The sequence below is a fragment of the Canariomyces notabilis genome (assembly GCF_033297395.1).
Source record: "Canariomyces notabilis strain CBS 508.74 unplaced genomic scaffold N656scaffold_9, whole genome shotgun sequence".
Taxonomy (NCBI): Eukaryota; Fungi; Ascomycota; class Sordariomycetes; order Sordariales; family Chaetomiaceae; genus Canariomyces; species Canariomyces notabilis.
In genome coordinates, this window is record NW_027041831.1 from 331,167 (window position 1) to 347,934 (window position 16,768).

At 53.2% G+C, this 16,768-nt stretch overlaps 5 protein-coding genes across 5 annotated transcripts; 3 read left to right on the forward strand and 2 right to left on the reverse strand.

Moving 5' to 3' along the window:
• Positions 1-120: 120 nt before the first annotated feature.
• On the forward strand, positions 121-1,479 carry N656DRAFT_836587 (casein kinase I isoform delta; the record flags this gene model as incomplete). Its single annotated transcript, XM_064818786.1, has 6 exons — positions 121-126; positions 367-439; positions 495-767; positions 812-973; positions 1,028-1,399; positions 1,442-1,479. The coding sequence occupies 6 exons, from the start codon at positions 121-123 to the stop codon at positions 1,477-1,479; spliced, it is 924 nt and encodes a 307-aa protein (XP_064670644.1).
• A 139-nt stretch (positions 1,480-1,618) lies between these two features.
• N656DRAFT_708409 (cytochrome P450 family protein) lies at positions 1,619-3,343 on the reverse strand (the record flags this gene model as incomplete). Its single annotated transcript, XM_064811500.1, has 3 exons — positions 1,619-1,747; positions 1,837-3,011; positions 3,154-3,343. The coding sequence occupies 3 exons, from the start codon at positions 3,341-3,343 to the stop codon at positions 1,619-1,621; spliced, it is 1,494 nt and encodes a 497-aa protein (XP_064670645.1).
• Positions 3,344-6,577: 3,234 nt separating this feature from the next.
• N656DRAFT_797618 (uncharacterized protein) lies at positions 6,578-9,984 on the forward strand (the record flags this gene model as incomplete). Its single annotated transcript, XM_064817667.1, has 7 exons — positions 6,578-6,718; positions 6,776-6,955; positions 7,064-7,411; positions 7,500-7,533; positions 7,622-7,769; positions 7,890-8,211; positions 8,320-9,984. 7 exons carry the CDS (start codon positions 6,578-6,580, stop codon positions 9,982-9,984), a joined length of 2,838 nt encoding a protein of 945 aa, XP_064670646.1.
• A 1,972-nt stretch (positions 9,985-11,956) lies between these two features.
• N656DRAFT_778603 (MFS general substrate transporter) lies at positions 11,957-14,276 on the forward strand. The gene is made up of 2 exons (XM_064815037.1): positions 11,957-13,898; positions 14,049-14,276. Exon 1 carries the CDS (start codon positions 12,166-12,168, stop codon positions 13,879-13,881), a length of 1,716 nt encoding a protein of 571 aa, XP_064670647.1. The 5' UTR covers positions 11,957-12,165; the 3' UTR covers positions 13,882-13,898; positions 14,049-14,276.
• A 1,745-nt stretch (positions 14,277-16,021) lies between these two features.
• Positions 16,022-16,488, reverse strand: N656DRAFT_797621 (uncharacterized protein; the record flags this gene model as incomplete). The annotated part of the gene is made up of 4 exons (XM_064817668.1): positions 16,022-16,128; positions 16,188-16,299; positions 16,362-16,379; positions 16,444-16,488. The coding sequence occupies 4 exons, from the start codon at positions 16,486-16,488 to the stop codon at positions 16,022-16,024; spliced, it is 282 nt and encodes a 93-aa protein (XP_064670648.1).
• Between the last annotated feature and the right edge of the window lie 280 nt (positions 16,489-16,768).

Consider the following 16,768-nt stretch of genomic DNA (forward strand, 5'->3'; position numbering starts at 1 on the left):
GAGTGTGGGATTTTTCAGTATATTGGGCCGAAGAATCACGTACCCTTGGTACCCGGTGATAGCACACCGGGGCCTCTAGAGCACGCCCTAAGTCTGGAACGCGTTGTTGGGTGGCCGTCAATGAGTGTCTTGTTAGGGTTAGGGGATTAAGCGGGGTCTCCACCATCGGTGGGGCAGTAAGGCACGGTGGCGCGGTCAACCACGAGACATCCCTTGACAGTGAGGCCGAGGTACTCCGTACCTTCCCAACAACAAAAGCGATGATGCTGACATGCCCACATTCTCATTCCTAGCTATCTTCATAAATGAAGGTGCAGTGCTCCCAGTCTATCTGCACAGCGGATCTCGCTCTGATAATGTCATCAGGACATTCTCATCAACGACAGATACCGTGTTGACCACAAGATCGGCGAAGGAGGCTACGGTATCGTCTACTCCGGTAAGGTGCACATGCCAACAGGCCAGATTAAGCATTGAACGCTTACTCGGAGCAGGAACTGATCTTCAATCCAATGGCGAGGCTGCTATCAAGCTCGCGTACGTTCGGGATGGTCCCTATGTGCTGCAGGGCGAGGCAGACACGTACAAGGCACTAGCCGGCGGAGTCGGTATACTGCGCGTCCTATGGTTTGGGCAGGAATGCGATTTCTATGTCCTCGTTCAGGAGGCCCTCGGTCCATCACTTGAGGATCTGTTCAACTACTGCAATCGGCGGTTTTCGTTGAAAACTATCCTCCTCCTTGCCGACAGGCCATTACCCGAATCGAGTACATACATTCGAAAGGCTTCCTCCATCGTGACATCAAACCAGACAATTTCCTCATGGGAGTTGGCAAGCAAGGGAATATACTATATACAATCGACTTCGGCTTGGCTAAGGAACATTCCCTTGCTAAAGAACATAGACAGTACGAACATCGCTTCCTTGGAGGCACTATCCGGTATGCAAGCATCAAGAACCACCTTGAGCAAGGTAGGTATCCGCTCAGAGCCACTCTTCCGTTTTCCCTTCTGACTTCTAGAATAGAGCAGTCTTGGGGTGATGACCTAGAGTCCCTAGGCTACATCTTCGTCTATCTTGCTCGTGGTTCGCTTCCGTGGCAGGGCTTGAAGGCCTCAACGGAGAAGGAGAAGGACGACTCGATCAAAGAGAGAAAGATGAACCTATCCGGGGAAGCACTCTGTGAAGGCATCCTCCCTGGCGAATTCGCAACGTACATCAACTACACTCGGTCGCTAGGTTTCGAAGACAAGCCCGATTACGCGTACCTTCGCAGGCTGTTTCGTCGTCTATTCACAGCTAAGGTTTTCAAGTACGACAATATATTTGACTGGACTGAAAAAAGATTCCATGAAATTCATGGCACTGTCAACCCGCCGGAACATCCGACACCAACGGGTTTGCAGAAGCGAAAACCGAGGCCACTACCGTCGACGAAAGCACCGAGGGAGATGGTGAGCGCCGGTGAGCGCCGGTGAGCGCCGTAGATCGCAAAGGATACGTCAGAGGGGTCGCAAGCGATGATCAACATATTGAGGGCAGTCCCAATCCCGTATCTGGACACGGTTGTCTGTTGTGCAGTTTAGGGCAACAGGAAACTTTTCCAACGCGCTGGGGCTAGACAATCTCCTTCGGCCGTCTCTTGGTGATGGTGACATTCATGTTCTGCTGCAACAGAAATCCTTGTTGCACCCAGTCGAATGGCTTCACTGGGTCTGTCATGGCAAAGTCGAAGCGAAGGAAGAGCTGCAAGTCGCGGTCAGTAGCCAGCTCTGAGAGTCTGGAGCAGTTCCATGATCAATGCTCATTGCGGGCATCAACTCGATGTCACTCACCTCAAATAGCACCTTCCCCAATTCCATGAGTGCCAGTCTCTTGCCCAAACACTCCCACCTTGTTCCTGCTACAAAAACCATTCCTTGTGTGGCCTCCATTTCTTTGAGTCTTTCTGGATCCGCCTCCAGCCATCTCATGGGGTCAAACACGTCGGCATCTTCTCCGAAAACGCTCTTATTTCGGAGGATCTCGAACCACCCAACCGCCACGTTTGTTCCTGCCGGCACTTTCACTCCACAGATGACATCGTCAACATTCGAGCACTTAGGCTGCAGCCCGGCGATGGGCGGCCAAATGCGCGTTGCTTCCTTGATGCAAGCTCCGAGAAACTTCAGCTCCTTCGCCTCACCATCGGCAATCACCGGCCGAGTCACCTTGCCGACCACACCGTCAATCTCGTCCTGCAGCCGGCGATACGCCGCTGGATTCGTCGACAGGTAAAACACGGTTTGCCTCAGCGCAGTCGCCGTCGTGTCCGTCCCCCCGAGCAGGTGCACCAGCGCCTCGGCCTCGACCTCCTGCCTCGACAGCCCGGACTCGACCAGCAGCTGCAGCACATCATTGTTCCGCACCGGCTTCTCCCCGTACCGCACCGCAACCCGCTCGTCGATCGCCGCCAACAGCCTCCCCAGGCCGTGCTTGTCCGTCTTCTTGGGCAGCAGCGGCTTGCACAGCGGCGAGGTGACGAGCCACAGCAGGGGCGGCACCAGCGCCATGAGCGCACAGGGGAGGAGGGTCGCCTCGAGCTCGTGGATGGCGCCCAGAAAGTCCTCCTCCTCGTCGAGGTAGCCAAAGGGCTGCCCAAACTCGACGGCCGAGATGGTGTCCTGTGTGAAGTACATAAACATGGCCGACATGTCAAACGGGCGGAGTCCGCCGTCCCGCGTCGTCAGGTACTTCCGCTCGATCAATGCGATTAATTTGCTCAGCTGTTCGTCAACGACCTGCTCCTGGTTGGGGATGCCCCTGCCCTGGTAGGCGGGGATCAGGCGCGTGCGCAGGTGCAGGTGGTCCCGGTTGTCCACCATGGTGATGACCTGGTCGTTGTTGGGGTCGAACCGGAACCCGGCGTACCACGGCGACCGCTGGTACCGAGACCGGACGGACCAGATGCGCCGGATCTCGGCCGGCGAGCTGACCACCACCCATGAGGGGCCGATTCGGGCGATGGGGCCTGGCGCGGGGGAGGTTAGTTGAGTGACGTGGAGGCAACAATCAAGAGGCCGGAGTGGTTTTGGGCTTGTATGAGTGAAGAGTTATGATCGGGAGGCGTCAGGGGATGGGTTGAGGAGCCGAAAGGTTATAGGTAGCCTTACCGTATTTCTTGGAGACATCTCGCAGGCGGAGTGGGAGTCTGCCGCTGATTTGGCCCCGAGCAAGCCAGAATTTGCTCCATCCTGCTATGGCAGGGCCCGGGATGTGGCGGAGGCGGTACCAGTTACGGACACGGGATACCAAGACCCATAGAATGAGAGCCGCTAGGGCTCCGGCGGCCAAGACGTTCATCGGAAGTGTCATCGTGTTCAGACTGAAAGATAATCCGATGTAAGATGCAATGAGTTGGGGCCTGACACGAAATTGCTAATGGTGCGTCTAATGAGTCTTTTTTATTCCCACAGATCTTCCGGGCCTTCCACACCCTCTTCCCCGTTGTCCATAACTCGGGCCCCGGGGATGCTGCACACCCAGTCGTCTCGTCTTGAGTGGAAATTTTGTTGTAATGCTACTGGTCGAACCGTCGAAGCGGACGGGCCAAGGGTGCTACATTGGGGTACGTGAGGTAATGATTGCATCCATCCGCATGTAGGAACCGCGCAGGAGGTGGTATTTCACAGCTCCTGGTGGTATTGGTCCTACCAAGCCCTTAGTAACGCAGCTTAGAAGTAATCTCCAATTCCCGGCATCCCACTGGCAATAGTCATTCAATGGCTTAACATGCTCTCCCGTGTGCTACCCACCAGTGGTTATGTTCTCACTCCAAGTATTTGAAGCTTGGACGTAGTGAAATCAGCGTGGGAGGTAGGTCGATTCAGTGGTCAGCACACACTGCATGGAGACTGATATAGCTTGAGATTAGGCAATTGATAGGGACGCACTAGTACTCCGTTAACGACGCACTAGTACCCCATGAGGGTTAGGGTTATTGCCGTCGCCAATCTCAACCCTTCCGCCCCGACCCTGGAGAACCCATCTTACTGCCTTTGAATTCCACGCAAAGTAAGCTCAGAAAACGCGATTCCAGCCATCTTCAAAATTGAACTCAATAGAGTACGTTCAATTCAACTGCGATCTATTCGACTACGATCAATCCGACTGCGAATCCGACTATGATCAATCCAACTACCTTTCTAGTACCGTTGCCGGCCCACCTTGTATTGCCAGAGCAGCCGCTGCTGCCGCCGCTATCAAGTAATGATCCATCCGGCCGTCGCTGGAGACTGGGAGCAACGCCAGCGACACCAGCGACGCCATACGGGGTACAATGGTTCCCATACCGCCACCGTAAGGCAACGCCCCACGACGGACAGTTGGATCACAAGCGACAGTCCCCTACAGTTCAGTCCTGGGCGTGGATACATTTGTGAAGATATCGCCAAGGGTAATGTGCCTCCTCCTGACGGACCTGCTGCTGGTCAGCGGCAGATCCCACCCGCTCTACAGTAGGCGCGGGCGTAGGCATCACAGACGGAGCGGACGAAGCGGAAGAGGGCCGCTGGCGATGATGGACGCCCCAGAGCCACACGTCGCAACGAGGCCTTGGAATGAGGGCGAGGATGGAGGGCGTAAGGCAGGGAGGGCGAGTAGCTAACTAAGGAGGTTGGACCAACTGTTGTAAATTGAGCAACCTTCAGTAAAGTAGTGTATTTGAGCGAATTCAGCGATTTGAGCCATTTGAGCCATTTGAGCCATTTGCAACAGGTTCCAGTACGTTGAATTGAACTGCAGTAAGATGGGTTCGCAGGGTGGGCGCAGGAAGATGGGGTGGATGCTAGCGATAACCCTAACCCTCATGAGTACTAGTGCGTCGCTAACGGAGTACTAGTGCGTCCCTATCAATTGCATAAGGTATGCAGGATTCAACGAGTTACATTGCTTAGCACCTGTTCCTCACCACGCGGGTCTGCATGTGGCTTCTCTGACTACCTAGGTGCCTACATGATGCGAAACCATTAAAACGACGCCTCAAACCATTAAAACGACTGTGTCGTTACTGCCAGGACGCGCAGTTTCTTTTCACATCAAATTCAAGTGATAAATCCAAGCGACTGAGCTCAGGGCTCGGCCTTTCCAGGTCTTAGTAAAAATTCCCAATTGAATTGTCTTGGCAGTGCATGCGTATGCAATATTCTCTCTCAAAGTTGGTGTCGATTTATAAGTACAAAGCTGGGTGTTAAGCGAACGGCTTGGCGTGAGCAGAATGTGTGGGAAGTGGTTCGTGCAACAGTCGTTTTAATGGTTTGAGGCCGTCGTTTTAATGGTCTGGATATGATGCTAAGCAGCACGCTCAAGCAGCATGTTCTCGTGTGCGACTTGACTTGCCGAACTTTTGGGTGTTTTGTTGGCATTATATGGGGGACTAGCGCAATAAAAAGCAGTAAACAAAATTTGTAAGTGAAGTAAACAAGGGACCTAGGTTGGTCATCCCAAGAGACTACAAAGTAGAGTAACTACCTAATTCTGAGTCCATAAGATAAGTATCTAAGCAGTCACATGTGAGGTTCTTGTGTTTTCGTTGATCCTTGTGCTTTGTCAGGATCACGGCAATGGAACTCTTAACATATGAGTCTAGTATACCTAAGGAAAAGTAATGACCACGGGCCCATGGTGACAATATGTACACATACATTATGGTCCATTGAAAGGGAAATGTACATACACTTGACTGGCTTGAAGACCTCTTGCGATTATGTCATGTATGTAGGAGGCCAGCCTGAGTACTACCTCCAGTCATTGCCACAACCTTCACTTATAGTCCAATCTCCCCTTTGCCAGATAGTTAGTATGGCTATGAACACATTGAAACTTGGCTCTTCCATGGCTACCATCTTACTCGCATGCTTGTGCCTGTTTACAACGGTTGACCTGTTCTTAGACTGCGTTAACCCGAACCCTGTCTGTTTGATTGTTTACTTCAGGGGCAAGACACTTGCCAGGTCCAGGATCACGAAGCCCCATAGACACGTCCATCCTAAGAGACACATTGTCTTGGAGTCGTGAATCTAAACCATGGAATGCTGGCCGTGTCAAGGAGCAGTTGACCTGCCCATCCCGGCCGAGACCCGCCTCACTTGCCCTCCTCCTTCTGCAGGTTACCGCCGAGTGAAAATTCCGCTCGCATCGCATCGTCGACGGTGAAGCGGAGCCTGATGATGCGGCCAATAAAGCGGCAGGAAGACTAGTGATTTCTTTCTACAATGGTCCCGCCTTTGGCCCAAGTTCAGTTCTTTCTTCCCTCGCTTCTTCTCTTTCACCTCGGTTCTTCCCTCGCTTCTTCTCTTTCACCTCGGTTCTTCCCTCTTCCTCCCGTCACCTCTTCTCCGCCCACAATTTTTCTCTCACTTTGTGGATTTGTTCCGTCTGCCCTCCTTCTTTTCCCAATTTCTCGTCTAATCTCTTCTGTCCGGACGAAAAATCGCCCTCGCGTCACCTGTGCTTCTCCTGACGTGAGTTTCTCTCCCTCTTTCATGATAGTTCTCGCCGTTAACACAGAGCAAAAAGCCAGCAGGTGCCGCCATTACCATGACCAACGGGCCTGCTGCCAATGGCAGCAACGGCAGCGGCAACGGCAACGACAACGGCCATGCTGCCAGCGCCGCGTTCCTCTCTGGCGAGGTCGGCGCCAGCACCTTGGTCCTTCGCGACGCCAACGTCGCCACCAACGTAAGAACTGCTTCTGTTGTCCTTGCCACCCTTCCCAGAACTGACTGGAATGCATAGACCACTCCCGGCCGTCCCTCCCTCGCCGCGATCCGCGCCCTGATCGGCCGGATTCGCAGCGAGGCCTTCAGCATTCGCTTCTTCCGGCCCCATCAAGAAGAAGCGATTTTGCGGATCATTGAGGGCCACAGCGTCTTGTTTGCGCTGCCCGGAGCGGCTGGGAAGTCGCTCTGTTACCAGGTAGGTCCAGTTGCTGTTCCGATATCCAAATTGTATCTGTCTGGTGTAGATGTTGCCAGCTTGGCCAAGACTGGACTCTAAGTGATTGACATTCTCTGACTTTGACAGCTTCCCTTGGTTGCTTCCAGGGAGATTGACAGGATTCGCGGCTGCAGCGCCTCGGAGCACCCTGGCCTCACCCTGGTCATAAGCCCGTTTCCAGTTCTCAGCAATGTGGGAACTCACTCGGGCAATGTTCTTTTGTGCGTGGGTCTTCCGGGCTGTCATCTGGCATCAGGCATGACTTCTGATCCTCGGAACTGGGCGCGACTCTACCATCCCCTAAGGGATGGTTGTATCCGGATTCTTTTCTGCTCGGCCGAAATGCTGAAATCGACCGGCTTTCTCGATGCTTTGGCTGCTGTTCCTGGCGGGATCCGTCGAGTGGTTGTCGAGGAAGCGCATCAGCTATCTGAGGTATGAAATATTGATGGCACTGGCAGATCGTGTCTGCGGCAAAAGAAAAGTTGAAGTACAGGACTAACCTTCAATGCGTATTTGATAGGAGAACGTCTGCTTCCGACCTGAGTATTTCAGGGGTGAGTACTGTATCCTGAGTTTTGACGCCCATTGCCTATGTGCAGTGGTTAGGTGTGCTAGCTCGGTACTAACTGCCTGGTCTTACAGCTCTCTGTGTTCTCTCTCGGCGACTGAAGCCACAGCAATTCGTGCTCCTCACTGCTACAGCGCCCCTAAGTACCACAACGGATCTCCGGAAGCGGTTCTGCATTAACGATGACGGCTGTCATTTCACCCAATCTTCATACAGGTCAAAGTAAGTACATGTATACCTACTATGCTTACTAGCAACTGGGCACCTTACCTTATGCAAACCGACATACCATTGAACCCCGTCCGAGTCACGGTATCCCGGGTGTTAGCTAACCCCATACAGCGTCGACATCCGAGTCATGACGGCCAACCCGTCCCACACTCGACGGGCAAGCGACCTGGATGTTTACGTTTGGAAAAGGCCTCTGAAGCTTGACTCAGACTGGGCCAAGTACAGGGCGAACGCTACGCTTCGCTTTCTGAGGGAGCACAAGGGCCCGGCCATCATCTATTGCACCAACCCCAGTCAGGCTGAGGCGATCGTCAAGCGGCTTATGCCTGATGACCCCCAGGATGGTACCCTTACCGTGCCTTTTCACGAAGAGTTGCCGGTGGCTGAGAGGCAATGGCTTCTTCACAGGTTCGAGCGTGGCCTGGTTCAAAATGTAAGCCCGACTTATTCATGTTTCTTGTTCTCCGAGTCTGCGAGTTCATGTTAGGCACCTGGTAATTACAAAGGACTTAGCTAACCACACGTGAAAACACATGCACAGATTGTCGTCACTTTCGGGAGCGGCTTTACCACGAGGCGTATTGATGTGGCTAAGATCGTCCACTGGGATCTGCCTCTGACCATCGAAGACTACATCTTTCAGATCAACCGCGGCGGACGTAACGGCAAACAGGTGTTATCCCTTGTTTGGCTGTCGCCAGTCGCCAGCTACTTCAGCAAGTATCGCTACTGGGAAGGTTTGCCCTCTCGCGGAGCCGTCGAGAAATTGGTGTCTCAGATCATTGTCCGCGGCACTGAACAAGCCAGGAAGCAGGAAAGGCTCGTTGGCAACGACGTCCACTCGCTCCATTACAACATGAGCGAACTTGGCAGGCATTTTAACATACACCCGGAAGCCCTCAACATGATCTTTTACCTCTTGGAGCATCGCCACGCTGTGGTCAAGTCCCTCAGCTCGTTCCGGGCAAAGGTCATCTTTTCGACCATCACACCAAGCCTTATCCATAAGGACGAGGCCATCCTTGATCCTTCCACGTATAAGATGCAATCGCCTGCGGCGCAGGCCGTCTGGAGATGCGCCAAGTCACTCTCATGCAACGAGCTCAACCCTCTTGACGACGAAATCTCGGAGGATGACGACGACGAAGTGAACGCAAAGTCCAAAACCAAAAATCAGCCCAAGAAAAAGGGCAAGGGGGCCAAGGGGGGTAAGGGCGTCAAGGGGGGTAAGGAGGCCAAGGAGTCCGAAAACAAGAATAAGGCTTACAAGAGAACCGGCGATGACGATGACCGAGAGCCCTCCCAAACCGAGCCAGGCCGAGAGGCTGAAGATAACAAAACCATGGAGTACACATGGGAGCTGGACATGCCCAAAGCCATTCTTCATGCGCGCCGCGCCTACCGCACAATGCTCACGAGTGGCACCGCAACATGGCCGGAGGACAAGGATGACAACCCGTGGGCCTGGGGACAGGTCGACGACTGGGGTCCCGAGATCCTGCGCTACATCCACCAGCTCTGCGCCGAGCAGGGCGGCAGCTGCACCGATTTTGCCCTCTTGGAGAATCTCTGGATGGTTCGCTCTGATTCTGACCCCCAGTCGGGCGACTCTGCGAGCAGCAAGCCGGAGGAGGAGGAGGAGGAAATCCGCACTTTCAAGCTCCGCAAGCTGCCTCTTAACGACGACGAGCAACCGGCAGACTTTGCGCACAAAATCGCCGACGCCGTCCACAAGGAGCTCCTCGAACGGCGGCGAAAGGCGGCCGACGCCGAGAAAAGTGTCCACGACCTCTTCTTCGAGGGCGGCCGCAAACGCACGTGCTACAATGCCCTACTGGAGCAGTACGCGCTCTCGAAGCCGCCCGGCGAGCAAGGTCTGCGCGTACCCTTGGGCGGCTGCGGTCATTGTGACCCCTGCCGCGGGCAGTACGAGTTCAAGAGTATGAGATTTGTCCATGGCAGCGAGGATGAGATACCTGATGACGAGGTCGTCATGGCCTTCATGCGGCGGGTGCCTGACAAGTTCAAAAATGATCCGTTCACCCTGGCAAAGATTGCATATGGCATCCATGAGCCCCAATGGGGGTATGTACCGGCCTCGTTGAGGCTCATGCTGATGAATTTCGAGTTTGAGACGCTGCAAAGGACGTTAGAGAATCTGCGCCGTGCACAGTCAGTGAAGGCTGTCGCGGTATGCACATATTGAACGGAGCGAAGGGGTTATGTTTGGGAGTTCAAGCTGTTTGATAGACCAGGCCATTAGGCATTTTCATGTCATACTTATGGACCTTAGGCTAGAGATCACGGATTGTGTCGGTTACGGGGTTTCAAGGGAACATGAACTGCAAGGATTCCTATATACTGGTCACAGCCGGAATAGATGCCTCGACATCGTTGAGTTCCACCCCTAGATAGAACAAGTCCATGTTGTTTCCATCCACGGCTGGCGCTGACTGTGAGTCGAGTGACAGTGAAACAGGCGAACAAAAGTAACATAAGCATTGTAATAACAGGTCAAGACAAGAGTATGGATGACCGAGTTCCAGTAATTTGACGTTGTGTTGAATCCCCTTGCAGCCTGATCGTTAGCGTTGACCATTTCTCCCACTTTCATACCAGTTCTCGCCGTTAACTTCCTCCCAGGAATACCTCGTAGATATCTGCCCTCAGATGCCATCTCTCAATTTATTCCTGTCACCATATTTCGAGGAGCTTCATGCCTAGGTAGGCGACTGAATACTATATTCCGCTATGCCATAACCTATCTCTTCGTTATCGGTTGTCTAGGTACCTAACTCAATGCTATCTTGAAGACAAAAACTTTACTAAAAAGAAACCAACAAATTCAGTGAATTTTAGAGAAGGTCAATAAAAGCAAAGAACGGTACAACCAGACCATATATCCAAACCAAACTTGAAGCTCGCTACCTCACCCAAATTGCGCGCTCAATATCACTGGACCAAGAATGAAAGTTCAGGCTCCCTCCAGCTGCGGCACATATATCTCCACTCAAAGGCTTTGGTCGACCCGTTGACGAGACCTCCTAACGTGACTACCTTAATCCAACTTTTGCTTCCATCCTGAGTACCCCCATTCCGCCCTTGCTTTAAGCCACACGTCAAGGGCCTATTAAAAGGCACAGCAAATGGCCGACGCGGCGGCACAAAAAGCCAAGAGACATGGTATGATGGCCCCGGGACCCAGCCTCAAACAACCGGCTGCGCGGGTGCACATCCTTTTGATACATCGTTGGCACTCGGGATCGATTATGTCCATCGTTTCAACGGAGTCGGTGTCCGCCACTTCGATGGAGTCGCTGTCGGACGCTCGTCCTTCAATGGACTCGAGTTCCGCGGCCAGGTGGGCGATGGAGTCGTCGCCGCCCGATGCTCGTCGTTCGATAGGCTTGACCACTGTAGCCAGGTGGGCGAATGCAAGCCCGATAAGGAAGAAGATGGTGAATGAGAGCTTCATCTCGGCGGTGGTTATGTATCAACTATCAGGAGTCTTGATTTGGGAGCAGGCTGAACTAAGGCCACGTAATAGAAGAGTCCTAGTCTGAGAGGATATAATTACTGACTTGAATGGTAATAACTTGGAGGGGAAATATCCCCATCTTTATACCATTTTCCTTCCACGGCACCTCATCCAGCCTGTCCCGCAACTTAAGGGCCTACCCATCATGAAGAAGCCGCCCGGCTGTTAGTTACACCGGGCTTATCATCGCTTTGAAGAAGATTGTGGTGTTATGCCAGATATTTCCCTACTTTGAGCCTGTTGTGAAGTCTTGGGTCGCTTTTTAATAAATGTATTGTGTTTACCTCAACTGCGCCAAGATACAGCACCGACTGCTCTCATCACCCCGGCTTACGGTTGCATTGCAGCTGTAAGGTATGAAGGACCGAGTCCTAGTAACTTGACGTTGTGTCGAATCCCCGTCTAACCTGGTCGACAACAACTTGGCACCGACCAGGTTGGGAGAGCGGAGTGTGATGAGCACCTGATCATCCATCAAGAAAAAGTACATGTATTGTTCTACTCAGGAGTACTGACTCGGACCCGGGCTGGACCCTCAGCCCTCGTACAACGCACAAATTCCCGAGAGATCTCTCTGTTTACTGTTCAGGGGTTGGTGAAGTAAACAGGTAGGTTATATTGCTGAAACTCAATGTTTGTTCCAAGGTCTCGCGAGCTTCAGCAAGTCACATCCAGCATCAAAAGAAGCCCGAACAGTTCAAGGGCTCGATCCAGCTCCAGATATAAAAGAACGGACATCTCCTGACCCTCCTGGTATTCCTCTCTTTCTTTTCCTCTCCCAAACCTAAACTCAGACAACTGCTGGGACTACTTGATTACAGCAAGCCTCGGTCCCTCTGCTCCGCAACAATGGAGCTCCAGCCTCTTCCCTCTCGCCAGGACGGCAATCCCGCCAACCTGGCTCCCCTCTCGACCAGACCCGTCCAGCTTCACGAAGCTGACCCGGGACACAAATCGCCTCCGGGACCTTCTTCACCATCCGAAGAAGCCATCCCCACCGATACCGATCCCCCTAAGCGTCTTTCCACCCCGCGCCTTCTGCTGACCCTCACGGCCCTGGCCCTGTCCATCTTCCTCTACGCCATGGACATGACCATCCTGAGCAACATCGTGCCAGCCATCACGGCCGATTTCCACAGCCTGCACCACGTCACCTGGTACGGCAGCGCCTTCTTCCTCACCACGGCCCCCTTCCAATCGGCCTGGGGCAAAGCCTACCGGTACTTCCCGCTCAAGCTGACCTTCTTGACCAGCATTCTAATCTTTGAGCTAGGCAATCTTCTCGCGGGCCTTGCGCCCAACAGCCCCGCCCTCATTGCAGGCCGCGCCATCAGCGGCATGGGCGGTGCGGGAATCGTCACGGGTGTCTTTACTATCATCTTCATCGTCGCGCCGCCGGGCAAAGCCTCCTCTTGCATGGCACTCTTGGGTGTCACTTTTGGCTGCGCCAGTGTTCTGGGCCCGTTGCTTGGTGGGTTGTTTACCACCACCACTACTAACATTCCGGGGCTGATGGGTGGCTGGCGGTTGGCGTTCTTTGTCAATCTACCCCTTGGTGCTCTCGCCGCCAGTCTCTTCTCGGTCGCCCTTAAGCTCCCCTCTACCGCTTCTCCTGCTACGCAGGAGGAAGAGCTGTCGCTGATACAGAAACTGCTGCATATGGACCCGCTCGGAGTGTCTGCGGTCATCGCCGCCGTGGCGTGCTTGATCATTGCTTTCGAGAATGGCGCTGCCAGTGGAGAATGGGAGCGGGCTGATACCGTGGCCATGCTGGTGGTGTTTGGGGTTCTCGCCATCGCCTTTGTGCTGGTGGAGTTTTGGCAAAAGGAGCAGGCCATGATCCAGTTCCGCATCCTCAAGCAGTGGAAGATCGCCGGCAATACGGCCATCATCTTCTTCGTCTCCGCTGTGTACATGCCCCTTCTTTATACCCTGCCCATCTACTTCCAGTCGGTGCAGGATCTTTCCGCGGCTGACAGTGGCTTTCGCACTATCCCGCTTATCCTGGGTGTGTCCATCTTCACCATCATCGCCAATACCTCCATGCCAAAGCTGCCCTGGGAGCTATGGCTCGTTGTTGGGCCCGTTACCATGATGGTGGGTGCTGTAGGCTTGTACACGGTCGGTATTGACACCCCCTTGCCCTATGCCCTTGCATTTCAGGGGCTGACTGGCGCAGGCATCGGCCTTGTGCTGCAGGTTCCTATGATGGCTAACCAGCGTCTTGTGGCCTCTCCGTCTGACATTGCAGGCGTGACTGGTATTACTCTGTTCTTTGAGCAGACCGGGAATCTTCTCATAACAGCCGCTGTTGAGGCGACCTTTGTGGACGGTTTGGTCCAATGCGTAACCGACCGGGCCCCCCAGATTCCTGCTAGCCTAGTTATTCAGGCCGGAGCCACAGGTATTCGGCACAAGTTTGGTCCGGACTCGCCTCTCGTTCTGGACTGCTACATGGATGGTCTTCACAAGACTACCATCATTGGCCTGGTGTGCGCAGTGATTGCCTCGCTCGTTGCCTGTATTGAGGTGTCTGCCGTCTTGCTTGGTCGCCGGAGCAAGTAAGAATTTACCCGGGCAGTCTGAGAGTTGATTAGTCGATGAGTTGTGCTATGCGATATTAGTAGCATAGATACCTAGGAAATGAGATTGTTTTGACGGGAACATTGGTTGATTCACTCTAGGAGTGATGAGTTTGTGCTGTGAGGAGGGATCATGGATTGGTAGCATACCCAGATATGTAGTAGCTAGGAAATGAGAATGTGTTGATGGAAACTTTTCTTTTCTTGATTCAGCCTAGGATTGATGAGTGATATTGTACCGTGACGGTATTAGCCTCCGTAGCGTACCAAGGAAATGAGAATGTGTGGACAGAGACCTGTTGATTTGGCCCCTGTGATGAATGTAATACTGTCTGGTAGTAAGAGTTTGCGTTACGTACCTACATTGTGAGTTCTGACTTTGAACCACAGGCCTGTGATGTCAGGATCCCTTTCACAGTGAACCATGGTATTGAGGTGGTTAGGGCAGACAAACGTACTGCCCCCAATCTTCGTCTTCAATCATCATGTTAGGATCATCGTAGCTTGTTCCAAAGCAAGTCGCTTGTCGTTAGCTGGCAGAGTTGACTTGTAAAGACAAAATCATACAATCCTTTGGTGGAGGTAGACACAAACAAAGGGGCTCAAGTTGCTTACCTCAACAATAAAAGGAGTGTTACCAGAATCAATGTTAGATTTAAAAGCTTTAAGCATCCCACACAGCACTCCCTCATCTGCAACTCTGCATTCGACAACTTTGCACACAAGGATCCCTACCTCACAGGCATCCTGAAGAACAGCAACTCCGAGGCTCCCAGCCGGTCCACCAAAACCTTTGCGAAGAAGATGGGCAAAAACACGAAACGGTCTCACAAGAATAAGAAGCCTAAGAAGGGGGGGCCCGAGAAGGAGGTTCCAAACGACCCATCCGTTCAACTACCCATGGCGGCCATGACCCCTTCTGATCCAGCTACGGACGCTAATTCGGTCGACTGCTCCAACCCATCTAGCTGCGATCCAACCACCTCAAACAATGCTCATCAGTCTTCCCTTATGGGTCTGATGTTTGCCGAGACGCCGGACAAAAAGGATGATCAGGGGGGCTCTGCTGACCCAGCTCATCACGCTGGATGTTCCACTAAACAAGAGGGCTTGAGCCTGCTGAAGTCGCAGCCTGCATCGGAGCAGGACGGGGATGATGACCTTGACGACTGGGAAGAAATTGATTTGAATGGTGACACTGATCAAGACTCAGAGTCCGAGTGGGAGGTGGTCTCAGAGGACGAGGACTGGGAGCTTGTATAAAAGCCAGTCAAGGCGAACGAGCTTTGATGTCCACATTACCCATTGCCGAGTTGCCCTGAGCCACTTTCCTACGCCAACCCGTAGCTATGAAGAACGAGAGATAAGCTGTTTCAGACTTTGTGTGAATATCAAGTGACATGCCGGATAGATGTAGGAAGAGAGGTGTGGTCTTGAGATCCTCTCCGAGGGTGAATGTTGCAGCAGCTGGAGGGGATGATGTTAGTCGATGGCACGCAACCCAAGCTAAATACCTCTCATAACCGAAGCTGCCGATAATCGCAGGTTGGGCGATGTCTTGAGCAGCTCCTTAGCCAGCCAGCAATGGTGATGGCTGTGAAGTCGAAACAAGGATGGGGTGCGAAGGGCGTCGGCGAGTAGGCGAAGTTTCTATTGTGTACGGGGTGCCCAGGCGATGAAGCCCCTGTAGTAACTGATATTGTGACGGAAAAAAGGTTCCTCATCTAGTCTATTTCTTCTCTGATGTGCGGTTCGTGAGTTCGTGAAAGGAGACCACTGTTCAGTACGTTGTATTACTGATGTACCCAGACCATGATGTTATATCTTGATTGGTATACACAGCATAGTATCTTCCCATTAACTTAGCTGAGTCCGAGGAATGCAAGACAGCAACTGGTGCAGGCATCCATAAAACCCAGTGTTGGCAACCCAAAACGGCACTAACGACATCGCGTCGTCACACAAGTTCTGGGGCTTCCTGTCGAGCGTGAGGTAGGCGCATTTCGATTCGGGGATACGTGTCTCAACCGACGAATGCCGGATCGCTAGGGTATTGCCGTCGAGCACTTTGGGTATCGTCTGAGAGGTATCTTTCCAAAGCATAACACGTATTTGCCTCCCGTTCAACGCTTTGGCGGAGGCGGAGGAACGTCATCCCATCGACCGCGGGCTTGGTTTCGGAGTTCCTCGATGAAGTGCTTCAAGAAGCCTTCTGCGCGATTCGGCTCAGCTGTGCTGGAATCAGCCCCTGCCCTGGTTGCGCGCGCTCTCAATATTCCAAGTGCCTACCTGTGGCCTCGCCCTGCCGCAACGGCTCGCTTGGATCTCGGCCATGGCGGAGATCTTCAACGGTCCTGTGTATCCGACGAACGCCACGATGGAAGGCCGGAATGCGGAGGATCTAGAGAAATACCCAGGTTAGGTGCAAGGCCGGCACGCTCGCACTCGTGAGGTTGGGCTTACCTGCTGGACGATGACGTCCTGCAAACAGGTAACTTGGCGATCAGCGGCCAGTTGCGGAAGGCTATTCGAACAGTGAGCTCACCTCAAGGCTCAAGTATATAGCCCACAATACACGGGCCCATGCCATCTCGACGCGCTATCACATTGCAGGCGTAATGAGGACAACTTGGTGTGTACCGTCCTTGCCATGTGAGAGACAAGGTTGGAAAGAGGCCCCGCCCGGGCGAGTTCGGAGCCCCACCATTTCACGTGGGCATCATTTCAAGCGGGCTGAGTGCTGAGTCATCAATCAACTGTACCCCAGAAATTGCTAGCACTCCGCGATTGATCCGTTCTCGATCTCGATCCTGTTCCCGTCCCGCCTGGATTCACCAAGCAGGAGACACACACCGAGTTTACACCACTTA

What these genes read in the sequence shown, in the direction of transcription:
- N656DRAFT_778603 (XM_064815037.1), top strand. Translation starts at nt 12,166, where the DNA reads ATGGAGCTCCAGCCTCTTCCCTCTCGCCAGGACGGCAATCCCGCCAAC.